This window comes from Muntiacus reevesi, chromosome 1, assembly GCF_963930625.1.
Source record: "Muntiacus reevesi chromosome 1, mMunRee1.1, whole genome shotgun sequence".
In the NCBI taxonomy this organism is placed as follows: domain Eukaryota; kingdom Metazoa; phylum Chordata; class Mammalia; order Artiodactyla; family Cervidae; genus Muntiacus; species Muntiacus reevesi.
The window spans coordinates 185,720,484-185,734,875 of record NC_089249.1 but is presented as its reverse complement, the minus strand read 5'-3'; the positions used below and the strand labels follow the sequence as shown (position 1 = coordinate 185,734,875).

The following is a 14,392-nucleotide window of genomic DNA, read 5'->3' as shown; positions in this document are numbered from 1 at the left end:
GCCTCAGTTCCCTCGTCTGTAAGATGGACAGTATCATGGTCTCCACCTTGCAGGATGGCTCTGAAAAGTCCATGAGAGGGCACATCCCCGGCCAGCTGCTGAGGCCTTCTGTTGTCATCTGATTCATTACCATTAGCATTGTTACTCATCTCCCAAGAGAAAAGCCCACCTCTTGTTTCACATAGGGAACAAGTCATCCAAGTTAACAGCTTTGTGCTGTAAGGTATTTGCTCCATAATGCCCCAGGTTCTCACCGGTTGCTCCCAGCCAGGTCACGTGGGGTCCTTAAGCCCCTCATCTCACCTTGTGTCAGCCTCTCGCTCAGAGTCTTTACTTTTCCTTGTTTCTAAAGATCTTGATGAGGTGGCACGTGGAGAATCAGCTTCCCAGCTCCATCTCCCCCGTACTGAGCCACATGATATCTTGGCTCTTTTGATGACAGCTTTTGTTCAGTCACTCAGTTGTGTCCGACTCTGCAACCCCATGGACTGCAGCATGCCAGGCTTCCCTGTTCTTCCCCGTCTCCCGAAGTTTGCTCAAACTCGTCCATTGAGTTGGTGATGCCATCCAACCATCTCATCTTCTGTTGTTCCCTTCTGCCTTCAATCTTTCCCAGCATCAGTGTCTTTCCCAGTAGCAGCTCTAGGGAAATGTAATTCATACACATACCATTCACCCACCACAGTGTGCAGTTCAGTAGTTGTGAGTAGTCACAGCGTTGTGCAACCATCACTGCAGTCAGTTTTAGAACATTTTTATCACCTACTACCCGTTAGCAGTCACTCCCCATTCCTCAGCCCCAAGCAACCACTAATCTGCTTTCTGTCTCTGTGGATTTGCCTGTCCTGAACATTTCATATAAATAGAATCGTACACTGTGTGACCCGCATCTGGCTTCTTTCACTCAGCATAAAGTTTTGGGGCTCAGTCATGCACTTCATGTCTTTTTACAGCTGGGTAGTATTCCACTGTGTGAATGGATCACATCTTTTCTACGTTCACCCGTTGATGGATGTTTGGGTTGTCTCCACCTTTTGGATATTTTGCCTGTCTGCTTTGCAAGCCTGCCAAGTTTGTTCCTCTCCCAGCACACTTCCCCTGCTGACTTCTCCTCCGCCAGCCTCTCCTGCATGTGGACTTGCGTGGCATCAGTCTCCTCACGGACCGTGATGAGCTCCAGCAGGACAAGAACAGAATCTCTTTTGTCTTCTTCACCAGCATCTAGCGTGGTGCCCACAGGTGGGGCTCACTGGTGTCTGTGGAATGAGCAAATGAATGAATTGATAGAATGGAGGCATTGGGGCATGAACGTAAGGACCATGAGGGCCCAGGAAGCCCAGGGTTGACAGGGCTTCCCCAGCCCTGATGTCTGCAGCCCAGTGTGTCCCAGGGCTGAGACTCCCTTGTGGCCACAACGACTCGAGAGCCACCCCACACGGGGTCCACTGAATGTCACACCAGCTGAGGCCTCCAGCGAGGATCCCAGACCCTAGAGTAAGGGGCTGACGTAAGGGGGTGGACAGGAGTCTTGGAGCCCCCCAGCCCTACTGTCTCCCTGCTGGTCCCATTCTGGAAAGTTCCTCTGAGGGCCATGTGTCTATTCACAGGTTCAAAGACTGGTCACCAAGAGGTGGGGGTGATTCTGTTGTGACAGCCTCAGGGGAGGACTTGGTCTATGAAAGAACACGTCCAGCACGCAGTCAGAGTCACCAGGGCGGAGCCCTTTGTGGTGGGGCCTCAGGGATGTGGCCTGGAGACGGACTGAAAAACCTCATGTTTCTAGAGACTGAACTCCATGTAAATGAGGTCCCCGATGGTCAGACTTTCTGTGATAAAGGCCTGTTGGTCGATTCTGATCCCCTCCACAACAGCATTGCTCCTCTCTTCAAGGTTGGGAGCCCATCCATCGGGCCGGGGAAGGCACAGAGGATCAGAGAGGTGAAGTGAGTTGCCCAAGGCAGCCCAGTTTCTGAGGTCTGGAGGCCAAGCTCGCCTCTCCCTCAGCCAGGAGCAAAGGCATCTGCTTAAATCGCAGTGAAGAGTCCCCGTGTTTCTCTTAATTGAACGTCATGCTGCATGCTGCAGGGTTGTCTCACCTTAATCATCATGTGGCTCAGGAGGCTGCCCACTTCACAGATGAAGGAACTGGGGGTGGGGGGGGGGGAGCCTGAGTGACTCGCGCAAAGCCACACCGTGAGTGAGCGAGTGAGAAACCCAGCTCCATGCGTCTCCTGTTTGAGCATGACTGACTCCAGGACCAGCGCCCCAACCCCCCGTCACAACCCCTGGTGCGAGGGGCCAGCGGGGGGCTGGGGCAACCCAACATGAGCCTTCAACTGGGGAGGGGGGTCGGGGGGGCAGCTACCTCGACCAGCTGTCCCAGGGCGATAGGTCCGTAGGGAGGCCCCAGCTCAGCCGCAGGGATCTGGGCCGTTTCTGTCTGAGAAGCTCAGAGGAAGTGGTTTTGCCGGGGAGGGGTGAGGTAGCCAGCACACATGTGGGGCTAGCTGATCCGTTAGGCCGGGTCCCCACCCTCAGGGCCCACAGTGTATGTAGGATGCCCCTCAAAATGTCTTAGTTTTTTTTTTAATCAGAAGGAAAAAATGGGTACAATAATAATGAATATATAAAATGAGTCCGGCCTGGGCTGCATTGGTCTTGGTGCCAATGCAGTTATAAAGTAGAATGTTAAGTGGGTGCTTTGTTTGCTTGTTTGCTTCCAGAGGAAGTCGTAAGGTAGCCCTGCTTACACAGTGAGGCCTTAGCCAGTTCAAGCTCAGTCCTGCTGCCTCAAGCCCTTTGCTTGTGCTGTTCTCATCCCCGCCCCGGCCCAGAGCATTCTTTCCACACAACAACCCCCCAGTCAAGTTGACTCCAACCTGCCCCTCCCCAGCCCTTCCTGCAGATCAGTTTGGCCTCCTCTGGGGGTTCTTGCAACACCAGTTCCCACTTCCTAATAGGCTGTCCACTTTAAAACGACAACATGAATCATTTCTCACTCCTCTTCGTTGCTTGCCAGGTTATCAATGCTGGGAGGACAGGACCTATGCCTGTCTTGGGGTCACCTCTGTGTCCCCTGAGGATCTAGCACACAATCAGTTCAGTTCAGTTACTCAGTCATGTCCGACTCTTTGCGACCCCGTGAATCACAGCACACCAGGCCTCCCTGTCCATCACCTGCTCCTGGAGTGTACACAAACTCATGCCCATTGAGTCGGTGATGCCATCCAGCCATCTCATCTTCTGTCGTCCCCTTCTCCTCCTACCCCCAATCCCTCCCAGCATCAGGATCTTTTCCAATGAGTCAACTCTTCGCATGAGGTGGCCAAAGTATTGGAGTTGCAGCTTCAACATCAGTCCTTCCAATGAACACCCAGGACCGATCTCCTTTAGGATGGACTGGTTGGATCTCCTTGCAGTCCAAGGGACTCTCAAGAGTCTTCTCCAACACCACAGTTCAAAAGCATCAATTCTTTGGCGCCCAGCACACAGTAGGTGTTCAGTAAAGACCTGTCAAGGTCTGGGCTTCCCTGGTGGCACAGTGGATAGGAATCTGCCTGCCAGTGCAGGGGATTCGAGTTCGATCCCTGATCTGGGAAGATCCCACATGCTGAGGACCCGCCAGGCCCGAGAGCTACAACCTCCGACCTATGGTAGCCGGCGCGCCCTGGAGCCCATGCTCTGCAACAAGAAGCCAAAATGAACAGCAGCCCCAGCTCACCACAATTAGAGAAAATCCACGTGCAGCAACGAAGACCGAACCAAAACAATACATAAAAAGCAGACTGGGGCTGAGGGTGGGGGTGGGGGCCAGTTGGTGTCCTAGTCCCCGCCCAGGGCTCACCTACTTGAGGAAACAGGAACTACTTGGGGCAGAGTGCCCCGCCCTGCTGACGTGCAGACCCTAAAGCGAAACCCAAGGCTCCTGTGGTTGCCGAGGCACAGCCAGAGTGAGGGCCTCGGGCCCCGCCGGGGTCTCCCAGGTACATGCCTATTTCTGTGCCCACCCCATGCTGGGTGAGACTGGGGCCCCAAGAGCCTCAGCCTCATCTCCACCCTTGAGGAGATAGCACATGGGAACCAGGCTGGACCAGGAGGAGAGCCAGGGCTGGCGGGGTCCAGAAAAGCAGGAAGAACCTTCCGGGGGCACTGGTAGGTGACTATTGGAAAATAGAGCTGGAATTTGGAAAAGAGCATCCCTGACAGGAGCACAGCCGGGGCAGAGACATGGAGAGGAGAGAGAGAGCTTGGTCATTGTGGAGCAGAGCAAGGATGTGGGCGATGAGAAGGTGGGGGAGGCTCCAAGGCCGTGGTCAGGAGCTTCAAACTTAGTATGACTTCGTTCATCACCCTGCACCCTCCCCTCTGCCACTCCATCAGTGCCAGGTGATGCTGGGGACCCAGAAAAATCCAAAATCCCCAAGAACCCCTAATATGGGAGAGACAGAACCAGACACATGTTCCAGGAGGCAAGGCTAAGCCAGAGGTGGGAATGGTGGGAAAGATGGAAGACAGATGGAAGACAGATGTATGCCAGGGCTTTGTCCTGGAGAAGAGGCAAGAAAGCTGCCTGGAGGAGGAATATTCTTGCTGGGTCTTGAAGGATAAGCAAGAGTTCTCCCAGGTAGCAAAAAGAACAAGCCTGTAAATATTTCCTCATTCTAGGTCACTACTGGGTTCATGAATATTCATTATATGCATACAGTGCTGACCTCTGTGCTAACTGTACCTTTTCAGGCAATTACCATCATTAGCCCCAAATGACAGGTGACAATTCAGGCACAGAGGGGTTAAGTGGCATGCTCAGGATCACCCAGCAGCCAAGTGAGAGAACTGCGGGCTGAACCCAGGTTGTCTGGCTCTGATTGGACTCAGTTCGTTTATCACCCTGCTTTATTAAACATTTCTTAATAGATTTCTTTACTTTCACTCACTACAGAGTTTCTTTGGGTTCTTCCCCAGAGGGTGTGCTTGGCATCTGTCTTCTGGCAAGAGAAAGTCAATATTAACTGGGTTGATAAACACACCCTCCCTGTAGAAACAGCTTGGTAACAAAGACCTTCTGAGATTGAAAAATCAGACCAGTGGGGGAGGGGGGAGGGTTGAGCTCCAGCGTGGGCACAGAATTAAGGGTAAGAGTGAAGGGTCACGTGTGGACAATCCTTTGGCTGGTTTTTCACTGACTTAATACCATTTTGCGAATTGCTGCTGTTTTCTTTCTCTGTTTACCAGCTCTGGGTCACTGGCTCATGAAGTCCACTGGTACCTGAGCTTAAAACTGTTGAGAATGTGTGTGAATTAATCATGCACTTGTCAAGTGATAGATGTGCCATCTCCAGCCACCACCCTTGGTGACAACAGTGGCAGAAGCAGCTGTTTGGGGCCACATCTCTGTAGTGTTTAATGAAACCATGGCAACATTTTATGACACCCACTGTGTACCTGCTATTTCATTCATTAATTTATGATTTTGCCATCTCCACATCCCTCCTGGGAAAGTGATAGTTACTTAATTTAACCTCTACTTAATTTCGGACTCCTCTGGTGGCTCGGATGGTAAAGAATATGCCTGCAATGCAGGAGACCTGGCTTCGATTCCTGGGTCAGGAAGATCCCCTGGAGAACGGTTGGGCTACTTGCTGCAGTATCCTTGCCTGGAATACTGAATTCCATCCAACTGCTGAATTCCATCCAATTCCATTCAATTCCATAGACAGAGGAGCTACCGTCCATGGAGTCACAACGAGTCAGACACGACTGAGTGACACAAGCACAACTGAGTGACACAAGCTCAGTTCTTAAACTTAAATGGTGGTTGTTTAGTCGCTCAGTCATGTCCAACTCTTTGCAACCCCGTGGACTGTAGCCCACCAGGCTCCTCTGTCCATGAGATTTTTCCAGGCAAGAATGCTGGAGTGGGTTGCCATTTCCTTCTCCAGGCGATCTTCCCTATCCAGGGATTGAACCCAGGTCTCCTGCATTGCAGGTGGACTCTTTACCAACTGAGCCACCAGGGAAGCTCTAAACTTAAATACATATATGGATAAAAGGGGCTTTCTAATCCTTGTAGTAATGGTACACATAATAAGAACAAAAGGAAAAGGAAAAACCCTTGGGAGGGGGTTTTGGGGGATGAGTCAGTGAATGAATGTGCTTTAAGTGCCAACACATAGTAGATGCTCAAGAAACACAAGTCGATTTCAATCCTGTTGCTCTGTCCAACCTGGAGGACTTATCAAAGGAGGAGGCACCATGAACCTCATGAATGAAGCGGAGGTGGGAAGTGGACCATGCTTGACTCTCTTTCCTCCTTCCCATCGCCAGGTCCCCCCTCACCCCTGGAAGCCATGACTGAGGCCAGAAGGCTGCCTCCACCACTGCCTCCACGACTGGACTGGTTCGTGCAGACGCAGGTGGACCAGCTGACCTGTGAAGGGGTCCCTGAGTGGTTCCATGGTGCCATCTCGAGAGAGTAAGGACACAGCCACACCTTCCACCCTGCCCTTCACCCTCTTTCCTGGCCTACCTCCACCCTAGGCAGGTTTTTACTTTAGGATCCTGGGCTCAGCTGCACTAAGTGAGTTAAGAGGGTTAAATTCTGCCTCCTCCATGGACTCACTATGCGACGTTGGGCAATTTACTGGGCCTCAGCTCTCTCTATACACGTGGCCACCAGAGCAGTCCCGCCAGAACCTGACAGGCCCCTTCCCCTCACCTTGCTCAGGTGGATGCAACCTCACTGAGTCAGTGAAGGTGAAATGCAGCTTCAGAATCTTTCTTAACACAGTGCCCCCCAAACAGCTGCTCTCGGTCCATCAGGGTTTAACCAGAATGCACTTTCTACATTCGACTAAGCTCCTAGACACGAACAAATCCACCTAGTCACCCCCAGGGGCTAGCTCTAAATAAACAGCACAAAGAACATTTATTGCCGCATTCTAAATGCAGGAAGTTGAGGAAACCTTATGAAAGCCACAGAAAGGAGGAATTGGGCATGGTTTCTAAGTTCTAGAGTGCACAGCAGAAGTATAATGTAAGCCATACGCTGTAATGTTATGTCATTTTAGTAGCTTTATTAAAAGAGGTGAAAAGAAAGAGGTGGAATTAACTTTAATCATATTTTTTATTTAAACCAGTATATTCAACATGTAATTAGCCCTAAGTCCTTAAAACCTGGCATGTATTATATGCTTTTAGTATATCTCAATTCCTACCAGCCATATTTCAACTGCTCAGCGGCCACACGTGGCCAGTGGCCTCTGTAGTAGATGTTAGTTGCTTTGTGACCCCATAGACTATAGCCCACCAGGCTCTTATGTCTGTGGAATTCTCCAGGCAAGAATACTAGAGTGGGTTTCCATTTCCTTCTCCACTGTATTAGATAGCTCAGCTCCAAAATCCCCCTTTTGTCTCCTAGAAGGCTACCCCTCACTAGGTGTGAACCCAGGATAATAGTAATAATAATAGTGAGCATCTTGTGTGTTCCTACCAGCTGGCAGTTCCCATACTCACACCATGTGCTTTTCATCTGTCCTCCCACGGGCCCTGGGAGTTAGGTTTTACTTTCCCCTTAAGGAAGCTGAAGGTCAGAAAGGGACTGACCCTCCCCAGGGGTCACACAGCTAATGAAAAACAAAGCTGGATTTAAAATCAAATGCATCTGGGGACTTCCCTGGTGGTCCCACGGCTAAGACTCTGCATTCCCAATGCAGGAGGCCCAGGTTCAATCTCTGGTCAGGGAACTAGATTCCACAAGCCTCAACTAAAGGGTTCACAGGTCACAACAAAGATGGAAGATCCCACGTGCCTCAACTGAGACCAACACAGCCAAATAAATAAATAAAAATATTTTTTTAAAAATTTTAATCAAAAGCATTTGAGAATAGCTCCTGCTTTATTACCTATGACACCTTGATCTACCCAAAGCTGTCTTTGATTTGCCTTCCAGTTGTTGGGAAGGCAAGCATGGGCTGTGAGAGATGGTCAAGGTCATCAGAGACTTGCTAGCACCTCTGGGATAACATCCTTGTCTCTGAATATCACAAGGTCTGAAACAACCAAGGAAAGAAGTGATTTTAAGCTGTTTGTTCACTTAGAAAATGGCAAACCATATGTAAAATAGATGACGACTGCAAGTTTGATGCATGAAGCAGGGCACCCAAAGCCGGTGCTCTGTGACAACCTAGAGGGATAGGGTGGGGAGGGAGGTAGGAGCAGTATTCAGGATGGGGGGACACATGTATATCTATGGCCAATTCATGTTGATGTATGGCAAAAACATCACGATATTATGAAGTAATTATACTCCAGTGGACAGAGAATCCAATGGACAGACAAGCCTGGTGGGCTACAGTCATGGGGTCGCAAAGAGTCGGATACAAATGAGCAACTAAACCACCACAGTTATCCTCCAGTTAAAATAAATAAATAAAATTTAAAAAAAGAAAAGAAAAGCACAGACCACTGTGGCTCAGGGGGTGCCACTACTGGACGACTAGTGTACCAGATGTCTGGCCAGTATGTTTATCCATCTTTTTCCTGCGTTTGCCCTCCAGGGATGCTGAGAACTTGCTGGAGTCACAGCCCCTGGGATCCTTCCTCATCAGGGTCAGTCACAGTCACGTGGGCTACACACTGTCTTACAAGTAAGGCCTGGGTTAGGGGCAGGGGCAGGGGGACTCTGGGGCCTACTTGGAGGGGCATGGGGGCTTCATACCACAGCTTCTCAGCGAGCAACCATTGTGAGGGTCTGGTAGAATCTAAATGAAGAGTGGGCGGCTGCAGTTATGGCTGTAACCAGCAGACTTGGGCTTGATGGTAACTGAGACTGTGATAACAGAGATTGCATGTGACCCAAGAGTAGCTATTGCCTTTCCTCTGACTCCCTCTCCCAACCATTTAAATGACAACTACCTGGACTTCCCTGGTGGCTCAGTGGTAAAGAACCCGCCTGCCAATGCAAGAGATGCAAGAGACACACGTTCGATCCCTGGTCCGGGAAGATCCCACATGCCATGGAGCAGCTAAGCCCATGCCCCACAGCTATGCTCTGGAGCCCAGGAGCCGCAACTCCTGAGCACCGTAACTACTGAAGCCCAAGCTCTAGAGCCTGTGCTGTGCAATGAGAGAAGTCACTGCAATGAGAAGCCCGGGAACCAAAAGTAGAGAGTAGCCCCCACTCATCAAAACTAGATAAGTGCCTGCACAGTATAGAAGACCCAGCACAGCCAAAAACAAAATAATTAAATAAGGTAACTTAAAAATAAATAAATGGCAACTCCTTGACTTCCTTGGGGTCATGTTACGGAAAACCAGGGCAGCTCAGCTCCCTAAGTTTCAACGCCTGATCCAGCATCTCAGTTAGAGGAGTTAGTAGCACAAACTACTTTTCAAAAGGATTCCAGGCCAAAGGAATTTTTTTCCCAAAGGAATTTTTTAAATGGTCCTATTACAGAGTTACCCACAGAGGGAAAAGCTTACACCTTCAGTTACTTAGGCAGCCCAAGGCTGCCACTTAACATGTTGTATGATTTTGGACAAGTCACTCACTCCTTCTGTGCCTCCTTCAAAGTCTTCATCTCTAACATAAAAATGCTAAAGTTAATTCAGAGTCTTGCTGTGAGGACTAAACGAGACATAACAAGCACATGCTTGCATTCATGTCAAGTCACTTTAATTGTGTCTGACTCTTTGCAACCCTATGGACCGTAGCCTGCCAGGCTCCTCTGTCCATGGAATTTTTCAGACAAGAAAACTGGAGTGGGTTTCCATGCCCTCCTCTAGGAGCTCTTCCTGACCCAGGGATTGAACCCACGTCTCTTATGCCTCCTGCATTGGCAGGCAGGTTATTTACCACTAGCACCACCTGGGAAGCCCAGTAAGCACACAGTGGCCAATCAATAAATGCATTCATTCATTAATAATGAAACATTTATTGAGTACCTGTACCAATTTTCATTGTCATTTCTGATGATCAATTACCCTTGCCAGGCATGGAGCTAAGCTTTTACCTGCAGTGGATTTTTCCATCTTCACAAGAAGGCCTGAGTAACCTCCTGTTATAAAGGGGGAAACTGAGGCACAGTACAGTCACCTGCCAGGTGTCACATGGCTAATGAGTTGAGGAGCTTACAAGGGAATCTAGGCAGCAGGCTGTAGCCATGATGCTGCCAGCTCAAGAGCTGGGGGTGGAGTGGGGAGGAGGGGTTGGGTTGGGAACCGTATGATGGAGAATGGGATAGCCTAGCCCCAACCGTGTCTCCACAGAGCTCAGAACTGCTGCCACCACTTCATGGTAAAACTGTTGGATGATGGGAGCTTCATGATCCCTGGGGAAGAGAGGGCCCATGACTCTCTAGATGCTTTGGTCACCTTCTATCAGCAGCAGCCACTGCGGCCACATGGGGACCTGCTGATGCAATCCTGCCGACAGGTGAGGATTGGGATGCCCAAGGGCCAAGCCCTCCAAACCCTTTTGCTCCCACATGCCCCTTCTGCCTCTGGAGATCCCATCATTCTTGCAGTCTCTGTTCCCCTGGGGCCCCGCCCCTCCTGGTCCTTGTTCCCTGAGTCCCCAGGCTGGTTTTTTTTTTTACAGGGGTTCATGTACCAGGTATAACCTTGGCTGACCTACCAGAATAGCATATTTCCTTATAAGCCTCAGTGGGTGGGGCCTAGCCCTGAGAAGCTGCTGTGGGAGGGACATATCTCCTTATAAGGATTGATGGGCGTGGCCTAGGCCCCCAGAACCTGTTGTGGGAGGGGGTGTGTCTCCTTATAAGGGCTGATGGGCGTGGCCTAGGCCCTCAGAAACTGCTCTGGGAGGGACATAATTCCTTATAAGGATTGATAAGTGTGGCCTAGGCCCTCAGAAACTGGCTATGAGTTTGGCATAGGCCTTTTAAGGCCCAGAGGGCAGAGCCTAGCCCTCAGTAGTTGCTGTGGGAAGTTTTGTGGGTGGGGCAGGACCCCAGCCCCATCCTTGTCTCCTTCCTTGGGACTGAGCTGGAGGTCCCCTCTGCCCTGCAGAAGGATCCAGAAAATGTGGATTATGAAGATCTCTTCCTTTACTCCAACACATTGGTTGAAGAAGCCACCAACTCTGCCCTTGGCTTCAGCGAACATCAGAGTCCCTCCTCTTATCCCATGGCCCCGCTCACGGAGGTATGTGACAGAAAGGTGGCATCTCCAATCTGGAAAGTGGGAGGTGGGGTGGCAGGATGCAGGGGCAGAGGTGACCCACAGTTGCCAGAGGACAGTCTCTAGAATGAAGATTAGATCCTGTTGTTGTTCAAGTCCCTAAGTTGTGTCTGAGGGTGGAGCTTGCCAATGACTTGGAGGCGGAGGGTAAGTGGGGAAGAAGGTCATTGTCATGGTTTGAATCCCCATGTCTGCGTGCATGCTCAGTCACTTCAGTCATGTCTGACTCTTTGTGACCTTATGGACTATAGCCCTCCAGGTTCCTCAGTCCATGGGATTCTCCAGGCAAGAACACTGGAGTGGGTAGTCATTTCCTTCTCCGCCTTCTGCATGGCCCATGAGCTAAGCACAGCTTTTGTGTTTTTGAATGTTTGAAAGAAATCAAAAGACAAGCAGTATTTCATGACCTGTGAAAATCAGGTGAAACCCACATTTCTGTGTCCATAAAGTATTATGGGAACACGGACATGCTAGCTCACTGACCATAATCCCTGGCTGCTTACACAACAACAGCAGAGCTGAGTAATGAAGCACAGACTATTGGACTCGCAAAACTGAACACACTGGCTCTCTGAACCGCTATGGAAAAAGTCTGCTGCACGCTGAGGGAGAGAGTGAAGCCCTTTACTGAGACAGGGAGGATGGGGCATGGGAATCAGGTTTGGGAGGTTCTCTTGGGATCTTTCTCCATGCCAGGGTGTGTGGGTGGGACCCGGGTCCCCGTTTCTGGGGGAGATTCAGCACTCTGGTGGGTGGGGTGGCCCCAGGTCTCACCTGTTCTCCGTTTCAGGCCTCTGCAAAGCCAGGCCTGCTCCATCAGTCAAAGGAAAGGAAGCTGTCAGCAAGGCTGGTAGGTGCATCCATGGAGGGTTCTCTTGGGGAGGTGCGTCAGAAACTCTGGAGGAACCTCAAGATGCTCCCCAAGACAGGCAAGAAGGTCCAGCAGCAGCTGAAATCCCACCTGGTGGCTTTGAGCTCATTGTCAGCGACCAACGGCTCGGAAACCGGGACAGGTGACACAGCCTGGGAAAATCACGTCGACAAGGACCGCGTTGTGGCCACGTCCCCCGCGAGCCCCCCACAGCCCGGAGCTCCCAGAGACAGACGGGGCCCCTCCAGGAAAACCTCAAGGTCCATCAGCTGGAGCGAGGCAACCTCGAAGGTCAGGGACTGGCACCAGACAGTAGTAAGGGTCCTGTCCTTACAGGCGTCCAAGCCAGACCCAGTGGACTTGAGAGAGCCACAGGACTCTCTCCCCGAGGAGTACCGCCCCCCGCCACCCTTCGCCCCTGGGTACTGCTAGGTTTGCCCTGGTTCTGGGACCCTCACTGCTGGGGGCTATTCATGCCCGGGCGTCTTGCTTTCTGCCGCAACCCACTAGCCCTCAGGGACCTGAAGAATGTAATAAAAACATTGCTTGGGTCTGGTCCTATGATTGCCAATGGGGTAACCTGGTCATTTTAATAATAATAATAAGGGTTTCCCTGGTGGTCCAGTGGTTAAGACTCCACACTTCCACTGCAGGGGACACAAGTTCAATCTCTGGTTGGAGCACTAAGATCCCACCTGCCATGTGGCAGGGCCAAAAAATAATAGTAATAATAACAATCAGTTATAGCAATAGGGCTAGGACATCTACTGTATGCCAGGCCTCACACTAGACCCTCCACATTCATTATTTCTTTCATGCCTCTCAGCAGACCCAGGGACTTTCCTGGTGGCTCAAATGGTAAAGAATCTGCCTGCGATGCAGGAGACCTAGGTTCATTCTCTGGATCAGGAAGATCCCTTGGAGAAGGGAATGGCAGCCCACTCCAGTATTCTTGCCTGGAGAATCCCATGGACAGAAGAGTCTGAAAGGGACTAACACTTTCACTTTTTTTTCACCTTCTGTGTAGGTCCACCAGGTAGGCTCATTCTGCATATTTTAAAGAAGAGGCAGGGGAATTCCCTGGCAGTTCTGTGGCTAGGGTTCTGCTCTCTCACTGCCAAGGGCCTAGGTTTGATCCCTGGTCAGGGAATTAAGATCCCACAAGCCTCGAGGTGCAACCAAAATAAAAATTAAATTAAATTTAGAAAATAAAGAAGAGACAGGTTCAGAGAGGAGAAGAGGTATGGCCAAAGTCACACACATGGCTGGGTTGTCAGCACCACGACTTGAAGCCGGGGCAGTTTGAACTCTTTCTCCACATCCCCTGTGCCTGGGCACAGCTGTTCATGCCTTCCCCCTGGGTTTTTGTGCACATGGAGGAGATGAGACTCGAGGAAAGCTTGGCACAGTAGCATTCCTGACATCAGTGAAGGCTGTAGGAGAAGCATAGGCGGCCCTTTGCTTTAAGAAGGGAGAGGCAGCCCAGGGCTGTGGTAGGGAGTGGGCTCAGGAGGAAATCTTGGGTTGTGGGGCTGTGTGACCTTTGGTGAGTCGCTCTCTGGGCATGTTTCCTCATCCAGAAAATAAGAAGAGCAGTCCCCTTTTTCTCAGGATGAACCAGCAGAATGAGAATAAAACCTAGGGCTTTGGTGCACAGTTGGTGCTTAATAAATGGGGATTATGGTGGGAGGGGGCACCCTGGAAATGATGCACTCTGGAGGTGTCTGGGAAGGTCCCTGGAGTCTGGTTTCAGTCACAAGAATGATTACTCCTTGGATGGATCAGGGCCATGGAATGGGCCCCCAGGATGACTCTAGGTGGAGTAGAGTGCTGTGCTGTGCTTAGTCACTCAGTCGTGTCCAACTCTTTGTGATCCCATGGACTGTAGCCCACCAGTCTCCTCTGTCCATGGGGATTCTCCAGGCGAGAATACTAGTGGGTTGCTATGCCTTCCTCCAGGGGATCATCCCACCCCAGGGATTGAACCTAGGCCTCCCACATCGCAGGCAAATTCTTTACTGTCTGAACCAGCAGGGAAGCCCAAGAATACTAGAGTGGGTAGCCTATCCCTTCTCCAGGGGATCTTCCCGACTCAGGAATCGAGCCAGGGTCTCCTGCATTGCAGGCGGATTCTTTACCAGCTGAGCTACCAGGGAAGCCCAAGTAGAATAGTGTGTGGCTTCCCAAATCTGCAAGATGTGAGGTTTGGGATATGCAGTGAGGTGGACCTGGGCTCAAGTCTGCCCCTGCAATGACTTCAGGTGTGGCCCTGGGCAAGTCACTCCGCTGTCTCTGAATGAAGTGGGAGTGCTTCTCTGCCAG

General features: G+C 50.8%; 1 protein-coding gene across 1 annotated transcript; it reads left to right on the top strand.

The window, feature by feature from the left end:
• Nucleotides 1-3,930: 3,930 nt before the first annotated feature.
• HSH2D (hematopoietic SH2 domain containing) lies at nt 3,931-12,615 on the top strand. Its single transcript, XM_065916433.1, has 7 exons — nt 3,931-4,152; nt 6,325-6,472; nt 8,556-8,645; nt 10,267-10,432; nt 11,029-11,163; nt 11,578-11,594; nt 11,896-12,615. Exons 1-7 carry the CDS (start codon nt 4,074-4,076, stop codon nt 12,500-12,502), a joined length of 1,242 nt encoding a protein of 413 aa, XP_065772505.1. The 5' UTR covers nt 3,931-4,073; the 3' UTR covers nt 12,503-12,615.
• Nucleotides 12,616-14,392: the final 1,777 nt, after the last annotated feature.

Excerpts from the sequence above, each read along its gene's own strand:
- HSH2D (XM_065916433.1), top strand. The coding sequence starts at position 4,074 with ATGGGAACCAGGCTGGACCAGGAGGAGAGCCAGGGCTGGCGGGGTCCA. Across the intron at positions 8,646-10,266 it reads GGCTACACACTGTCTTACAA|AGCTCAGAACTGCTGCCACC; the intron begins GTAAGGCCTGGG and ends GTGTCTCCACAG. Across the intron at positions 10,433-11,028 it reads TGATGCAATCCTGCCGACAG|AAGGATCCAGAAAATGTGGA; the intron begins GTGAGGATTGGG and ends TCTGCCCTGCAG.